General features: G+C 41.1%; 1 protein-coding gene across 2 annotated transcripts in view; it reads right to left on the reverse strand.

Moving 5' to 3' along the window:
* Positions 1-3988: 3988 nt before the first annotated feature.
* The window catches only part of rin2b (Ras and Rab interactor 2b), a 38799-nt gene continuing 28826 nt past the window's right edge, over positions 3989-13961 (reverse strand). Inside the window, exons 8-12 of one of the 2 annotated variants that reach the window (XM_087842196.1) lie at positions 9556-9638; positions 9233-9458; positions 8510-8641; positions 4583-4746; positions 3989-4325 (exon numbers count right to left, since the gene is read on the reverse strand). In XM_087842196.1, the coding sequence (XP_087698322.1) occupies positions 3999-4325; positions 4583-4746; positions 8510-8641; positions 9233-9458; positions 9556-9638 (932 nt within the window). In that variant the 3' untranslated portion in view covers positions 3989-3998. Of the gene's footprint in view, positions 4326-4544; positions 4747-8509; positions 8642-9232; positions 9459-9555; positions 9639-13961 lie in introns of both variants that reach the window. The other variant, XM_087842197.1, reaches the window with a different exon arrangement.

The following is a 13961-nucleotide window of genomic DNA, read 5'->3' on the forward strand; positions in this document are numbered from 1 at the left end:
TGAACCACAAAGCTGATATAACCGGGGAACGACCGCTTTCGGGACTCCTGGATTTCTAGGGGGCGCTAGCTAGCTACTCCAACGCTTTTGCTCAAAACAACATACATCTCCCGAGTTAAAGATCTTTATTCTGGGTTTCACATCATTTCACACAGAAGGGGCCATAACATTATACATAACTTCACTTTTAGATCTTTATCGATTTTAACTACCTCAAAATACCCTTCTGTGAGTGTCCCAGTATCCGCCATTTTGACTCCTGGCATGACGCCAGCAGCTATGGGGACTTTAACGACTTTTACTGCCGTTTTGACGAGCCATCAGACAGCCTTCACACCTCCAACGGCCCCAACAAAAGAGACACTTTGGACACTCACTCCCCAACCTCTCCCCCCTCCATAGAGCCATCACCACCATCAAACACTTCACCTACAACACCCCCCTCCTCACCCCACACAAAGGAGGATTTCACACCACCTCCTCCCACCACAACTCTTCATATTCATGAAGCAGATGTGAGGAAGCAGTTTAAGAGTCTGAATGCTCAAAAAGCTCCTGGCCCAGACGGTGTGTCTCCTGCCACCCTCAGACACTGTGCAAACGAGCTGGCCCCAGTGTTTTCTGGCATTTTCAACTCCTCACTTCAGGCATGTCATGTGCCTGCCTGCTTCAAGTCCTCTACCATAATCCCTGTCCCCAAGAAACCTAGGATCACTGGACTAAATGACTACAGACCTGTGGCTCCATCACCTATCCACACACCTGCAGTATATAAACACGGGTTGACTCCTCCTCTCTAGGCCTTCATCTCTCTGGAAGAAAGTAAGGGCTGCGATTTTAGTCACCTTTGTTGGTTCCAGTTCTGGTTTAAACCTTAACACCTGTCCTGACTTACTTACCTCACCTCAACTGGTTATGCCACAACCGTTGTGGCAGATGCCCTGTGTCCGCCCCTCCCTCAGTCTGGTTCTGTTGGAGGTTTCCTCCTGTTAAAAGGAAGTTTTTCCTTCCCACTGTTGCCAAAGTATGGAGCAAGGCAATGGATATTGGGGGAAAACTAGACGTACAGTCCCTAGCTCTTTCCTCCAATGTCCCTCGTCGGGCTCCCTACCAAAGTGCTTGCTCACAGGGCGTCATCTAATTGTCGGGGTTTTCTCTGTTTTCTTTGTATTATTGTAGGATCTTTACAATATAAAGTGTCTTGGAGCATCTGTTGTTGTGACTTAAGGCTATATAATGAAAACTGAATTCCATCTTCTTTGGGTATAAAAATCGTAAGGGGGAAGGTTTTATTTAGGGATAATCTAAACCAAATTTTGAAGGCTACCTGGAGGCGCCTGTATTGCCCTGTAAGTGCCACAGAGGGGCAGTCTCTGCTGACACAAACATAGAGCTAAGTTGGGATTTCCTGATGTGTGTGTGCTCTCTCTGAAAGGTAGGTAGTGCATGAGGCAGGCTTCTTACAGTGTCCTTTAAGAGCAATAAGCTCATTATATTAATTACAGCCTTGTAAGACTTTGTTTTCTGGTATGGGACAAACTCATACACTTTAATCTTCTGGCCTCAACATAAACCTGACACCTTCACTTGTACCTAAACTGCTTGTTTGGAGTCAGTATTGGTCTAAACACATACCGTCTTTAATCTTTGCTAAATAGCTTTGAACTACACATAGCAGTCAACTCACCTAACCTTTATTTGATCCCTTCTGATCAAATAGACAAAACCCACAATCTGTCTTTGTTTCTAGTCCCGTTTTTTTGCCTCACCCTCTAAATCCACCTTTGCTTTCCTGTATTTATTGCAAGGCCACACTTGTGGCTTTGAAGGTCTTTAGTTGAACCCATGTTCCAAAGAGACAGGCAGGAGTGACAATGAACCGGGGACAAAGACCGGAGAACAACTCCATTAGCTTGAAGCTCCAGGAAGCTTTTCACTTTGTTACAGTACATTATGTACCACACTTTGGCATACACTATTGTGAGTACATTAACTTTGTTGTTCAGGCGTGGTTCAAATGGCAAACACAGAGGTCAGAGGGTCAGCGTGGAGCCTGACGCTGCTAACAAAACAACCCAACAGAAAATCGAATGAAAGGAAGATTCATAACAGTCCACTCCAGACTTGAAAGGTGAGAGAATCCTGATATTTTTCCAAATAAAAGAAATACTTTTGAACTCTTTATTTTCTTGCTTCATAACAACTGTAATGGGGTGGATTTAGAATAGAGTAATCCTTTCATTGTCCCACATGGCGAAAGTTGGTAGTTTATTTTTAACTGATGCCATGATGAAGCTTAAATTTAGGGGTGTAACCACGCTGACTGTCCCAGCACACAGAGGCATGGCTGAGTGCTGCAAACCTTCACCTTGTTTTTGTTTTAGGAACCTGTTTATTCTGTTTTATTTGAGTGTAAACTTGGTGTGGAAATTAAACTTGGTGGATTACTTGCTGTGCAGTCCTTTGATTGGCTGCTGTGTTTAAATGCGCTGCATAAATTAACAGATTTGGCTGAATTTGTGAATGATGTAGACTCATTCAAAAGGTGGTTGTTTTGCATAAGCTTCACTGTGTGGTCGGAGTCCACCAATGTATCACTGTATAAGTTGTAAAAAAAAATGTAAAAAAAATGTAAAAAAAAAAAAAAAATTAAAAAAATTTTAAATTAAAAAAAAAAATAAAATAAAAATAAATAAATATATATATATATTTTATTTTAAAAATAAATATATATATATATTTTTTTATTTTATTTTAAAAATAAATAAATATATATATTTTTTTTATTTAAAAATATATAAATAAATATATATTTTTTTTATTTAAAAAATATATAAATAAATATATATATTTTTTTTATTTAAAAAATATATAAATAAATATTTTTTTTTTTTTATTAAAAAAAAAAATATATATATATATATATATATATATATATATATATATTTTTTTTTTTTAAATACAGACTCATGTTTTCTGAGTTTGAGAAATTTACCAGATTAATGGTTTTTGAAATAGTTTGCCATAATGCACCATGTTTTACTTCAGCTGTCCAATACATGAGGCTTTGTTAATTCATCTCAGACACGTTGAGTGTAGAAAATAAAGCTGCTCACCGCTGCATTAACAGGCTGATACTCATGTTTAAACCCTCAGGAGGTGACTAATGGTGCATTTTGCAGGTGTGTGATTTTGTCTCATAAATGCAGCAAAATCATCCATTGTTCTCTTCAAGTTGCCGTGCTACTGAATTGTGACTTTTCAGAAAAACATGCATAAACACAGGAGTCATCAAGTGGCCTCGTTTAAAGTGTATTTTATAAATTTACATATTCAGCTTTTTTTTTTTTAATAACATACAATAGAAACAGTGCTGATTGAAGTCGACTTTGGAGAAATATCTGGCATAAATAAAGTCCAGTATTGAGTCCAGTACAGAAACAGTAATTCAGAATACAAATCTTTGTCACTTAAGGGATAAAAAATATTTGGATATAAAAATATTTCTACACACAAATACCAACTGTAGTTGTCCAGCAACTGCAGAACAATAAAGAAGAACAATCATACACTTTACAAAAGCTCATTTCTCTTTTTAAATTAATGCTTAGAGTGGAGTTTTAATCTGGGATGAATGCTGTCAGTGGCAAACAGTATAATCAATTCCTTTTAAAGGCACCGAGGGAGCAGTAGTTAAGGCAAAAGTTAGTCATTTATCTGAGGATGGTATATGTGTCCATCATGGCCAAACATTTCATTTCCACCCATGTAACACATGCTGAACTCCTTTATAACCAAAGCAGATACAGGCTGCTGAATTTCCCCTTCTTTGTCTTTTTCCAAAGTGCAACCTAATTAAAAAAAAATCATTTGCTAATCAAAGACATCCTTATTTCATATCTGCATCAACTTGCCAACGTGCACCTTCAACCGTCTCCTTTCTCCTGACTTCAAACCTCTCCACAAAACATCAACAAGCACCAGCTTGTCTCCCTCTGCTATTCAACCTGAGGACAGTTTCCATTTTGCACGACGCCGGGGACGCAGAGGTTCAGGTTGTGCACCCTCCTGTAGACGAAGTGGAAGACCTGAGCGCGCGGCCGGCTGTGGAGCTCGGCTTTGATTCGCTGAGGGTGCGTGTCTGGGGTGAGCTGCTGGCTGGTTTCCTCGTTGACCAGAAACAGAGCGCAGTTCTCAGGGTCGGAGATCCTGAACTTCTGGGCGCACAGCGAGCAGACCTCTTCTGTGGTGGTGTACGGGTGGACGACCAGCGTTTTGGCCGTGCAGCCCACCCCCGGCTCTTGCAGCGCGACTCGGAGATAGTTCTAGAGAGAAAAGAGTTCAATTTTAGAAAACTGTAAAAGGAACGAAAGGGGCATTTCTGAGGAGGTGAGCAGGCAGGAAACCCTCATGCAGTGACAAAGAGTTTACATGCAGTGATGTTATCAGGAGCAACATGCTGTGATTAGTACAGACGACACGCAGCACCTTCCATGCCTCTGTCCAAAGCTGGATTTACTCTTACTGGTACAAGTTTGACTCACTGCCTGGATGGTCAAGGTCGGCTCAGGTCAGGTGATACCTGAAAGTCGTCCACACACGGTACTGAACGCTGGGCGGTCCGCCGGCGGTGCCACTGGTGCAGCGTGTTCCTGGCCTCGGAGCTCAGCACTCGGGCCGCCTGCTCCTCCTGGAAGTTTTTGATGAGGGACATGGCTCCGTAGGCGCTGGTCAGGTAGTAACCGCCTGGGGTAAAAATTAAACACAAAAAGAAATGAAACCAACCGAAGTTAAAAAATAATTAAGAAAAATAAAGACAGTTGCGCCTTTCTGGCAGAAATAAATCAGATTTGATGCTTAAGGGTCAAAGATATTTACCTACACAGCCGATTATTAAACATTTTCAGTTTCCGTGCCAGACAGCTTGGCGCTGATGGGAAAATATTTCACCCTTGGTACGTTAAACCTTCTTATTTTTTCCTCTTGAAGTGGTTCCAGCCCATTAAAAATCAAAACACTGACTGGAATTTCCTTGCTGTGAGGACTTTTCCTTCCTATGCAAGCATTTATCACGTTTTCTCAAAGAACCTTCAATAAAAACTGGAGCTGAGAGTCACTGTAAAAGACCTCAGCGATATGCTCGATACTGGACCGTACACCTTCTGCTGAAGGCAAAACAAAGCTTTCAAAAGAAGAAATAAATACGTTAAATGACTTTAGACAGAAACTGTTGGGACACTTTGCAGTTCACTCTTTATTTATTTTAGTATTTATCATCATCCTGCGAGTGAACTTTGTGTCTTTAGTTTCCACTAAATACCAAGCCTCATAATAAAGACATTAATGCTAAAATAAGGAAAACCTCACATTTGTTTTTTTTTAAATCAAACTTTAAAAGGAACTACTTCTGTAGATTTTTGGCCACCAGGGGGCAGCACAGCAGGCCGAGTCAACAACAGGTGAGCAGAGTGCTGTACAGCTAAAAGAACCAATTAAAATAAATTAAAGTAATTAAAAACAAAACATCTGTAACCAACTCATCAAGTAGTGATGATTTTGGTAATGATTAAACCTCTGCCCTCATAGACACACGTCATCATTTCCAACCAGCAGCAACGTGTAGATATTCACGGCTCTTTCACTCCCGCGAACAGTAACTAACAGTAGTGTTACACAACAGACCGTGACATGGTTTTAGTTATAAAACATAACTCATTTGTTTCTCTTTCACAGGTCCGAAGGGTTAATGACTCATTGTTAGCAGAAGGTGTGCTGCTCTATAATTCACCAGCTTTTAAAACATCGCTCTGGGCCAGAGATGGAGATGAAAATATTTCAGTGAATCTTTAAATTCTTTAGTTTCTCAGCTTAGCGTCATGGTTGTAAAGTACAGCTGTTATCAGCTGAATGTGGGAGTGTTTTTATGTTTATTTTATTTTTTTATTTAAAAAGGAAAGAGCTTTTCCCCAGATAAGTGCCAGATCGGCACCTTCCAAAGATATTTTAGCCAGAGCCAAAGGAAAATCCTGATAAAATCCCCTCACTCAAACCTCTAACACAAAGACACTAATGATGAGTAACTACAGGAACACACCAGGCGAGGCTGTGCATGTTAAAGCTCTGGGCTTTTTCCTTGCACTTGAATCAGTTCTCGAGATTCTACCAGACGCACTGCAGCATCTTTCAGAAGCTTCCTAAACATTCATCAAGAAAGCGTCACTAAAAGTGCCGCCAGGCGGATTTTTGTTTAAATTAAACAGGAGGCACGTGAAGCTGCACAGAACAGGCGACCCGGCAAAGGCTCGGAGACCCTGAGCAGACTGAACTCCACTCCTGAACGCGCCCGGCGTGAATGAAAGACGTGTGACGGTGTAGTGATGCACGGCTGGTTTATTCTCTGTGGTTTCGTTTACTCAGACATGATGCTCGAAAAGATTTTTAGGGTGATTCATCTCATTTTCAGATATGTTTTATTTTAAATGTCACCAAGCTAAAAGTACACATGGCCCTGGCAGCCACACACTCACATAAACAGGCAATTATTCAGTATTTAGACAAACAATGAGTAACATCTTACAGCTGAGAGCTCGTCATCTACTGTCATTAACATCGCTGATAAAACGTTTCACCCACCACAAAAAACCTGAGTGATCTGACAGCTAATCGGAGTCTGACCCTTTCTCGTTGCCGTTTCTCTGACTTATTACCTACTAAATTATTCATGAGCAGTATTTCTGCAGGATGTTTTTTCAAAAGAAAACAGCTCCAAGTTTGTTGCTGCCGGTAATAAAACTGATAAGAGCAGCGATACTGAATCAAAACATCAAAGCTGTAATGAGATGCTGTAAAAGCTGCACAGTCATTAAAGGAAAGAGTTTGGAGATAAAACTCGTCAGGCTCGTCGCTACACGCAGCAGCGGCAAATTATGCAAAATATTCCTTTCCACAATCAGTCCTGATACAACATCCTAATACTGTCACCCGGACTGTGGCAGGAAACCCCTCCTCTCACAGTCTGAACTTCCACTACGTGACTTCCACCTATAATCTTGGGTATATACATCCATTAAACTGGAAGCTTCCTGTTCTCACACAGTCAAAAATGGCAAGACCTTCCTCTGACCAGGTCACAAAACAGGGTGGACCTCTTTAGCCTCACAGCACACTGGTGCGCCCAAACCTGAAGAATGAAGCATCTAAACTTTAAGACGAGGTGATGGTTTCAGTGAGCAGACCTCAGAGTCTCTCTCTGCTGTAACAATGTTACACGGCTCTGTTATGACCCAATAATCTTTTCCTAGCAAACTAATGTATTGTAGACATCGATCTTTTAAAGTATAAGGCATACTGTTGTTCTAACTATTTTCATATGCAGCTAAACTGAATCGTGATTAGATATCGTGAAGTTATTTTTCTAAACCATGAAAAGAATTCTGCGAATATTGAGCGAACATTTCTCAGATGGTAACTGTGTCTGTAAAGTGCTGCTGTAACGTGTATGTCCTGTGTAACCGACAGGACCAGTGTTGGTCAAGTTACTTGAAAAAAGTAATCAGTAACTAATTACTGATTACTTCTCCAAAAAAGTAATCCTGTTACTTTACTGATTACTTATTTTCAAAAGTAATTAATTACTTAGTTACTTTTTAAAAACACGATTTACAACCTGAATAGGTGATAAAGTGATAGATCTTTCAGCCCAATTCTACTTTTTCTACATAATCCATCATACAAAATGTAATCAAATGGAAAAGTATCTTTTTAAAACTTGTTTTGTTCGTTTTAATCTTTTAACTTTATGCATCAAGCAAAAATTAATTATATGCAACATTCTCTGACTGGAAGAAATTAGTTTAACATTTAAACCTATTTTCTGCACATTCCAGCACATAAAATAAAATATTTTGTGTGTTTACACTCAGTCTTTAAATAGATGCAAGTAAAACACAGCAGAAAATAAATAAAGTCAAAGACTAGCGGTCCTGTTGCTCTATTTTCACCTGTAAAGCAGGAGTGGGGTAGGCGGAGGGTTACCCTGGTGCAGGTGTGCAGCGGTCAGTGGAAGAATCCGTGAGTTTCTCTGTGAGTTTCCCATTACGTCGTAGCTACTCGGTGCTTGTTTGGAAGTTTAGGGTTTTTTTCGCTGTAAAAAGAAGTTTTCTTCCCACGCACAACGGACACTAATGTTTTTGTCACTTTTTATGGAATCAAACTCAAAGTAAGGTCAGTACTTCCACGCTTTAAACGCTGCACGCTCATACTCTCTCTGCACTCGATATATGATCCATTGTTGATCTGCACACAGCTGTTGTCACGAACGTCGCACTCGCTTACGTCACTGTCATGAGACATTCTCGCAAAAAAATCACGGTTTTAGTAACGCAGTAACGCAGCGTTCCTACGGGAAAGTAACGGTAATCTAATTACCGTTTTTGCAATAGTAATCCCTTACTTTACTCGTTACTTGAAAAAAGTAATCGGATTACAGCCATCTCTGGACAGGACCTACCCTCTCCTTGAAGCAGGGATGGATCCAGCAGCTCCATCATGTACTGGATCTCCGTGTCCAGCTGCGGCATGTCGCACTGAGCCAACACATAAGTGAGCATGGGCAGGAAGTCGTCGGCACCGTACATCCTCCCTGGAAGGAAACAGATGGAGAGCAGAGGGGGATGTAGGTGTGGCAGGTTTGTATTTTCAAATTATTTTTCACTTTTATATCGTTTCCAGAGTTCGTCAGATCGTTCTCAGTTCTGCTTTTGTTTGAAAATGTTAAAATGTTTCATTTTAGTTTTGTTTTTATTCATTTTGACGTCAGGTTTAGTCATTTTTAATGGGAATTGTACGGAGGGCTTCAAGAGGCGTGATTTAGGAAAATCAGAACAGGTGTTACTTTTTGAAAACTCCTTTTGGAAGCAGTTGACTCACAGTCTAGACATCCAGACTCTCAACAAACACACCCATCAAAGCCTTATCAGCCCAGTTGTGATAACTACTATCACAAATGAATAAATTCTAAAACTACAAAATCATTTCTGTTAGTTTGAATTTTTATTTTAGAATAAAACAATGTTTTTTATATCTAATTTTAGTTTTTGGTTTCATTTCAGTTAACTCCAATAACCTTGATGGCAGTCGCACAGGTCAGGCAGAGGAAGGAAAAGGAAAAACATCGCAGCTGTAAACAATCAGAGGAAACTGACAAACTGGGAACAAACGGACTTTTCCATACCTGAGTTATCCTGCATGATGGTGTAAATGAGCTTACACACTCGCAGCAGCAGTGACACCTTCTTCTCGGGGGAATACATCTTCCTCATGTTCAGGAACTTCTGCCGGATTTTCTCAATAGCCACGGCGTCAGGGGGCACGGCACCGTCCACCCCGAGCTCCTGGGGCTTTTTGGTCTTAGCCAGCGCCAAGTTCTCCCTCAGCTGCTGCAAAGCTCCGCTGCTCACCTGCAGCGAACAGAGACAACGCATCACTGATATCAGGGCTTCGTCTTTAGCATCGCTTATCTCCTCATTTATGAAGACGCTTTTCTAAGATCTTCACCTGGAAGTCGTGCAAAGCCGTCTCGATGACGCTGTTCAGAGGTTTTAAGACGCATTTGTGCATGGCCTTCTCCAGCACCTGGTCTGTGGACGAGGACACACCCACACACAGACAACCGGTTAAGCACCAAACGTAATGTAATGATCATTTCTTTGAGTAATCAAATAATAAAGTGTGTCACTGCGTGTTGTGCAATGACGAGTTAAATAAAACTGAAACTGTACATTTGCTGTAACTCTTATGTACACAGTTCCTGGGAACGAATGAGGAGATTTACTGGTTAACCCGAAACCATCGTCACATGCTAATGGCAGTCAGCACGCTGAGGTCATGTTCATCAACCCTGAAACTTGAAGACTTTTCTCACATTTAACGCTGCTCCGTCCTCACATATGGCTTAAAGTCAGGCTAAGTTAAGTTATCAGGCTTAAATTATCCACCCTAATATCAGAGTGCATCATCTTTAAAGACTTAATGCTTTTAATCTGAAGCATCAGTAATTAAACCCAGATGACATCAAATCAAATCAAATCAAATCAAAATGTATTTATACAGCACATATTAAAACAACAGTGTTGACCATAGTGCTTCACAGTCAGTAAAAGCATGAGACAGTTAAAACAAACAATAAAAGAGGACAACAAACAATAGGTAACAACACAACAAGCTAGACCAGCCAACTAGACAGAATCAAAAGTAAAAAAATAAGTTTTAAGACGTGATTTAAAAGACTCGGCAGTACGAATATGAGCAGGGAGGTTATTCCAGAGTCTGGGTGCCACGGATGCAAAGGCCCGGTCACCTCTCGACTTCATTCGAGTCCTAGGTTGTGCTAGGAGCCTGTGATTGGACGATCTAAGTGCTCTGTTGGGATTGTATAAGTGGAGTAGTTCAGAAAGATAGCTGGGCGCTAAATTATTCAGAATATTAAAAGTGAACAAAAGAATTTTAAAATCTATGCGATATTTAACAGGGAACCAATGTAGTTTGGCTAAAATTGGAGTTATGCGTTCACCTGTTAAAAGACGCGCAGCTGCATTTTGAATTAACTGAAGCCGGCAAAGAGAGGAGTGTTGGAGGCCCGAGTAGAGGGAGTTACAGTCGTCCAATCTGGATGTAATAAATGTGTGGATAAGCTTTTCAAGGTCCTTTAAAGGAAGGAACGGCTTTGCTTTGGAAATCTGACGCAACTGGTAAAAGCTGTTTTTTTACCACAGTGGACACCTGTTTCTCAAGCTTAAAAGAGCCATCCAGGAACACTCCGAGGTTTCTTACAGTGGGCGAGAGATGGCTAGCGAGAGGGCATCAGCTAACTGGTCTAGCAAAAACTATGATTTCAGTCTTATTCTCGTTCAATGTAAGAAAATTATGTGATAACCAAATTTTAACTTCATGCAAACAGTTGAACAGAGGTGGACATGTGAGAGATCCCTGACAATAAGCTCAAAATGAGCATTCAGTCGGCAAACCGACTTTTTGTTTTCTTTATTTGCCAAAATTGATCATACCTGAATGTATTTCTCTCTTTTTCTTTTTATTATTTCTTTTTTAATTTATTTTTTGGAAATATGGCACTTTGACCCAGTGCACTATAAATGCATTTCAAGAAATCACATGGAAAATAAAATATCTGCATTTTTAAAATCATTTCTACTACATGTTATTTGCACGTCAAAACGGAGACCATACCAAGAAATTCACCTCAGTCAGCTCAACACTTCAGATGTTTCTATTCTTCAGTCGTTTGCTTTATTAGAAAATAACAACAACACCCTCCTACTTCACCAAAAGTTGATTCTGTTCATCTGGACGCAGCGTTTTGTCACTCATCCAACTGACTTCTTCAGTCTCAGCTGACTGCAGGTTTCCCCAGTCTTATAAACAGCACATACTCTTAGCTGCATCTCTGTGGGGCTCACATAACCACTTTATGGTTAGGAGACACTTTTGAATTCCAGTCTGTTTGCTCTCATCAGCAAAACAAATCGAAATCAGAGACCAAGCAGACTGACCTCCCCCCACTTCATGCATGTCTTTGGGACTGTGAGAGGAGAAGCCACGGAGACACGGGGGAAACACAGGGTTTGCTTAGCCACAGTGCAAACCACCGCGCCATCATGCTGCCAGAAGGACGTTTAAGACAAAATGAACAGGAAGTAATTTGAGTATAAGGATGCACAATGTCTGACAGCAGAGAAGGCCCTCGGGCACATGACGCCCTTTACCATCCATCCTGTGATGAAATCATTTACGAGGACGTCAAGCTATCGCTGACATGTCTCCCTAATGTCAAGGCTCCTCCCACAAAGTTGCCTCCAGCAGGAGAACAAATCAGATTTAAGCGTGATTGTCTCCACTAATCACAGCAGCGTGATTCACTTTGATTAGTGGACATAACAATAATCTCTTTATTTGCTACAATATAGTGTTTTTTGGCTCTTTTTTAATGTGTAACAGATTATATGAACATGTGGGCTAATGGGAAACATTTGCTATCCATCCATTCGCTTCCACTTCTCCTTTTCAGGGTTGCGGGGGGCGCTGGAGCCTATCCCAGCTGTCATAGGGCGAGAGGCGGGGTACACCCTGGACAGGTCGCCAGTCTGTCGCAGGGCCAACACACAGGGACAGACAACCATTCATTCGCACATTCACACCTAGTGGCAATTTGGATTTTCCAATTAACCTATCCCCACAAGCTGCATGTCTTTGGACGGTGAGAGGAAGCCGGAGTACCCGGAGAGAACCCACGCAAACACGGGGAGAACATGCAAACTCCACACAGAAAGACCCCGGCCTGATGGTGGAATTGAACTCAGGACCTTCTTGCTGTGCGGCAACAGTGCTAACCACCGTGCTGCCACTTTCAGATCATCAAACAAATTTAAATATTAGACAAAGATAACACAGGTAAAAACAAAATGCATATTCTAAATGATTGTATTTACTGAGTGAGAAAAAATCTAAACCTATATGGCTATGTGCGAAATATAGATTTTTGCCAGAAAACATCTTTTTGATCCCCAAGACTTTCGGGAAAATACTCTGTGGACTGGAGAGGCAAAAGTTGACTTTTTGGAAGCTGTGTGTCCCATTATATCTGGCATAAAACTAACACAGCAACCCTCTGATATGGCTGAATTACAATACTGCAAAGATGAGTGGGCCAAAATTCTTCCACAGAGCTGTAAAGGACCCAAACATACAAAACTAGGAAATCAGGAAGAGGGCAAACCCTTTTCCACAACACTGTATATGTGTGCTGAGATAATGTGTTTGTGAGAGCTGAATGAACTGTTGGTATTCTGTGCTTGTGCTCTTATACACTTATACACATTTGCTATCTTAACACTAAAAAGCAGAAAAAGGTAAATAATTGGACGAAGGATCAACGCTTGCCTTTCGAAGCTGAAGCCACAAAATGAGTAAATAAACTCAACTTTAGAGTTTGACATTCAAACACTGGTCGTGTCAGATAGATTACACGTTTATGGCTCTGATAACGTTAAAGAGTGACTGACCTCGAGTGCGAGCTTTAAGCATCCCGGTCATATACCAACCTGGAAGCAGATTCTACATGAGTGTAAATACAACGGCCCCGTCTGTACCTCTGACCCACGTACCCGGGCTTCAAACCATTTCCTCAACTATGCCCAGCACGCTGCATTTCACACAATCGCGTGTTATTGTTCACTGACGGCGAGTATTCATGCAGCACAGACAACCCCAGCCTCCGGGCGCTGTTTATGCCAGACTTATGCAATGATTTACGCAGAACAGTACAGTTCATGCACGCACAGGAATCCTGTTCTTATGAAGAATTGGTTTTGTTTTCATTGTGAGCCACATTAGTACAGGATGCCTGTACGAGAGCCAAGTGCTGTGGCTCACCTGAAACGAGGGCGAGTCCTTTATTGCAAAATGCTTACAGATATAAATCTAGAGCCATAAAAAGGAAGCCTTGGACGACTCTGTTAGATCCTCACGTGCACACAAGGACGTGATCGGAGCCTCCTCGGGATCGACCGTTACATTTTCTGACTTGTTGTTAGGTTTTATCTCAAAAGCAATTAAATCGAGAGGCAAACACGTACTCCTACATCTGAAGGAACGCCGGAAGCGCATAATAAATATCTCATTTACTGATTTAAACCCCGCCTTTCTGCGTCATCCACATTCTCTGTTTACTTATGAATTGGGGTGTGTGCTGCCAGTCAAAAGCCTCCCTATAAGCTAACAATTCTGCTTCTCCCACTCACAATACTTCAAGTGTTGCACTCTCTAAAATCACTCCAAATTTTGCACTTCAAGCTTTCCTTTTCATTATAAACACAAAAGAGTGAACATTTTGTTCTGCTGCAACATAACCGCACTCCCCAGTATTTCTGTAAACACGCCCGAGAGGC

Source organism: Neolamprologus brichardi, chromosome 6 (genome assembly GCF_056152115.1).
Source record: "Neolamprologus brichardi isolate AB-2024 chromosome 6, ASM5615211v1, whole genome shotgun sequence".
Classification (NCBI taxonomy): Eukaryota; Metazoa; Chordata; class Actinopteri; order Cichliformes; family Cichlidae; genus Neolamprologus; species Neolamprologus brichardi.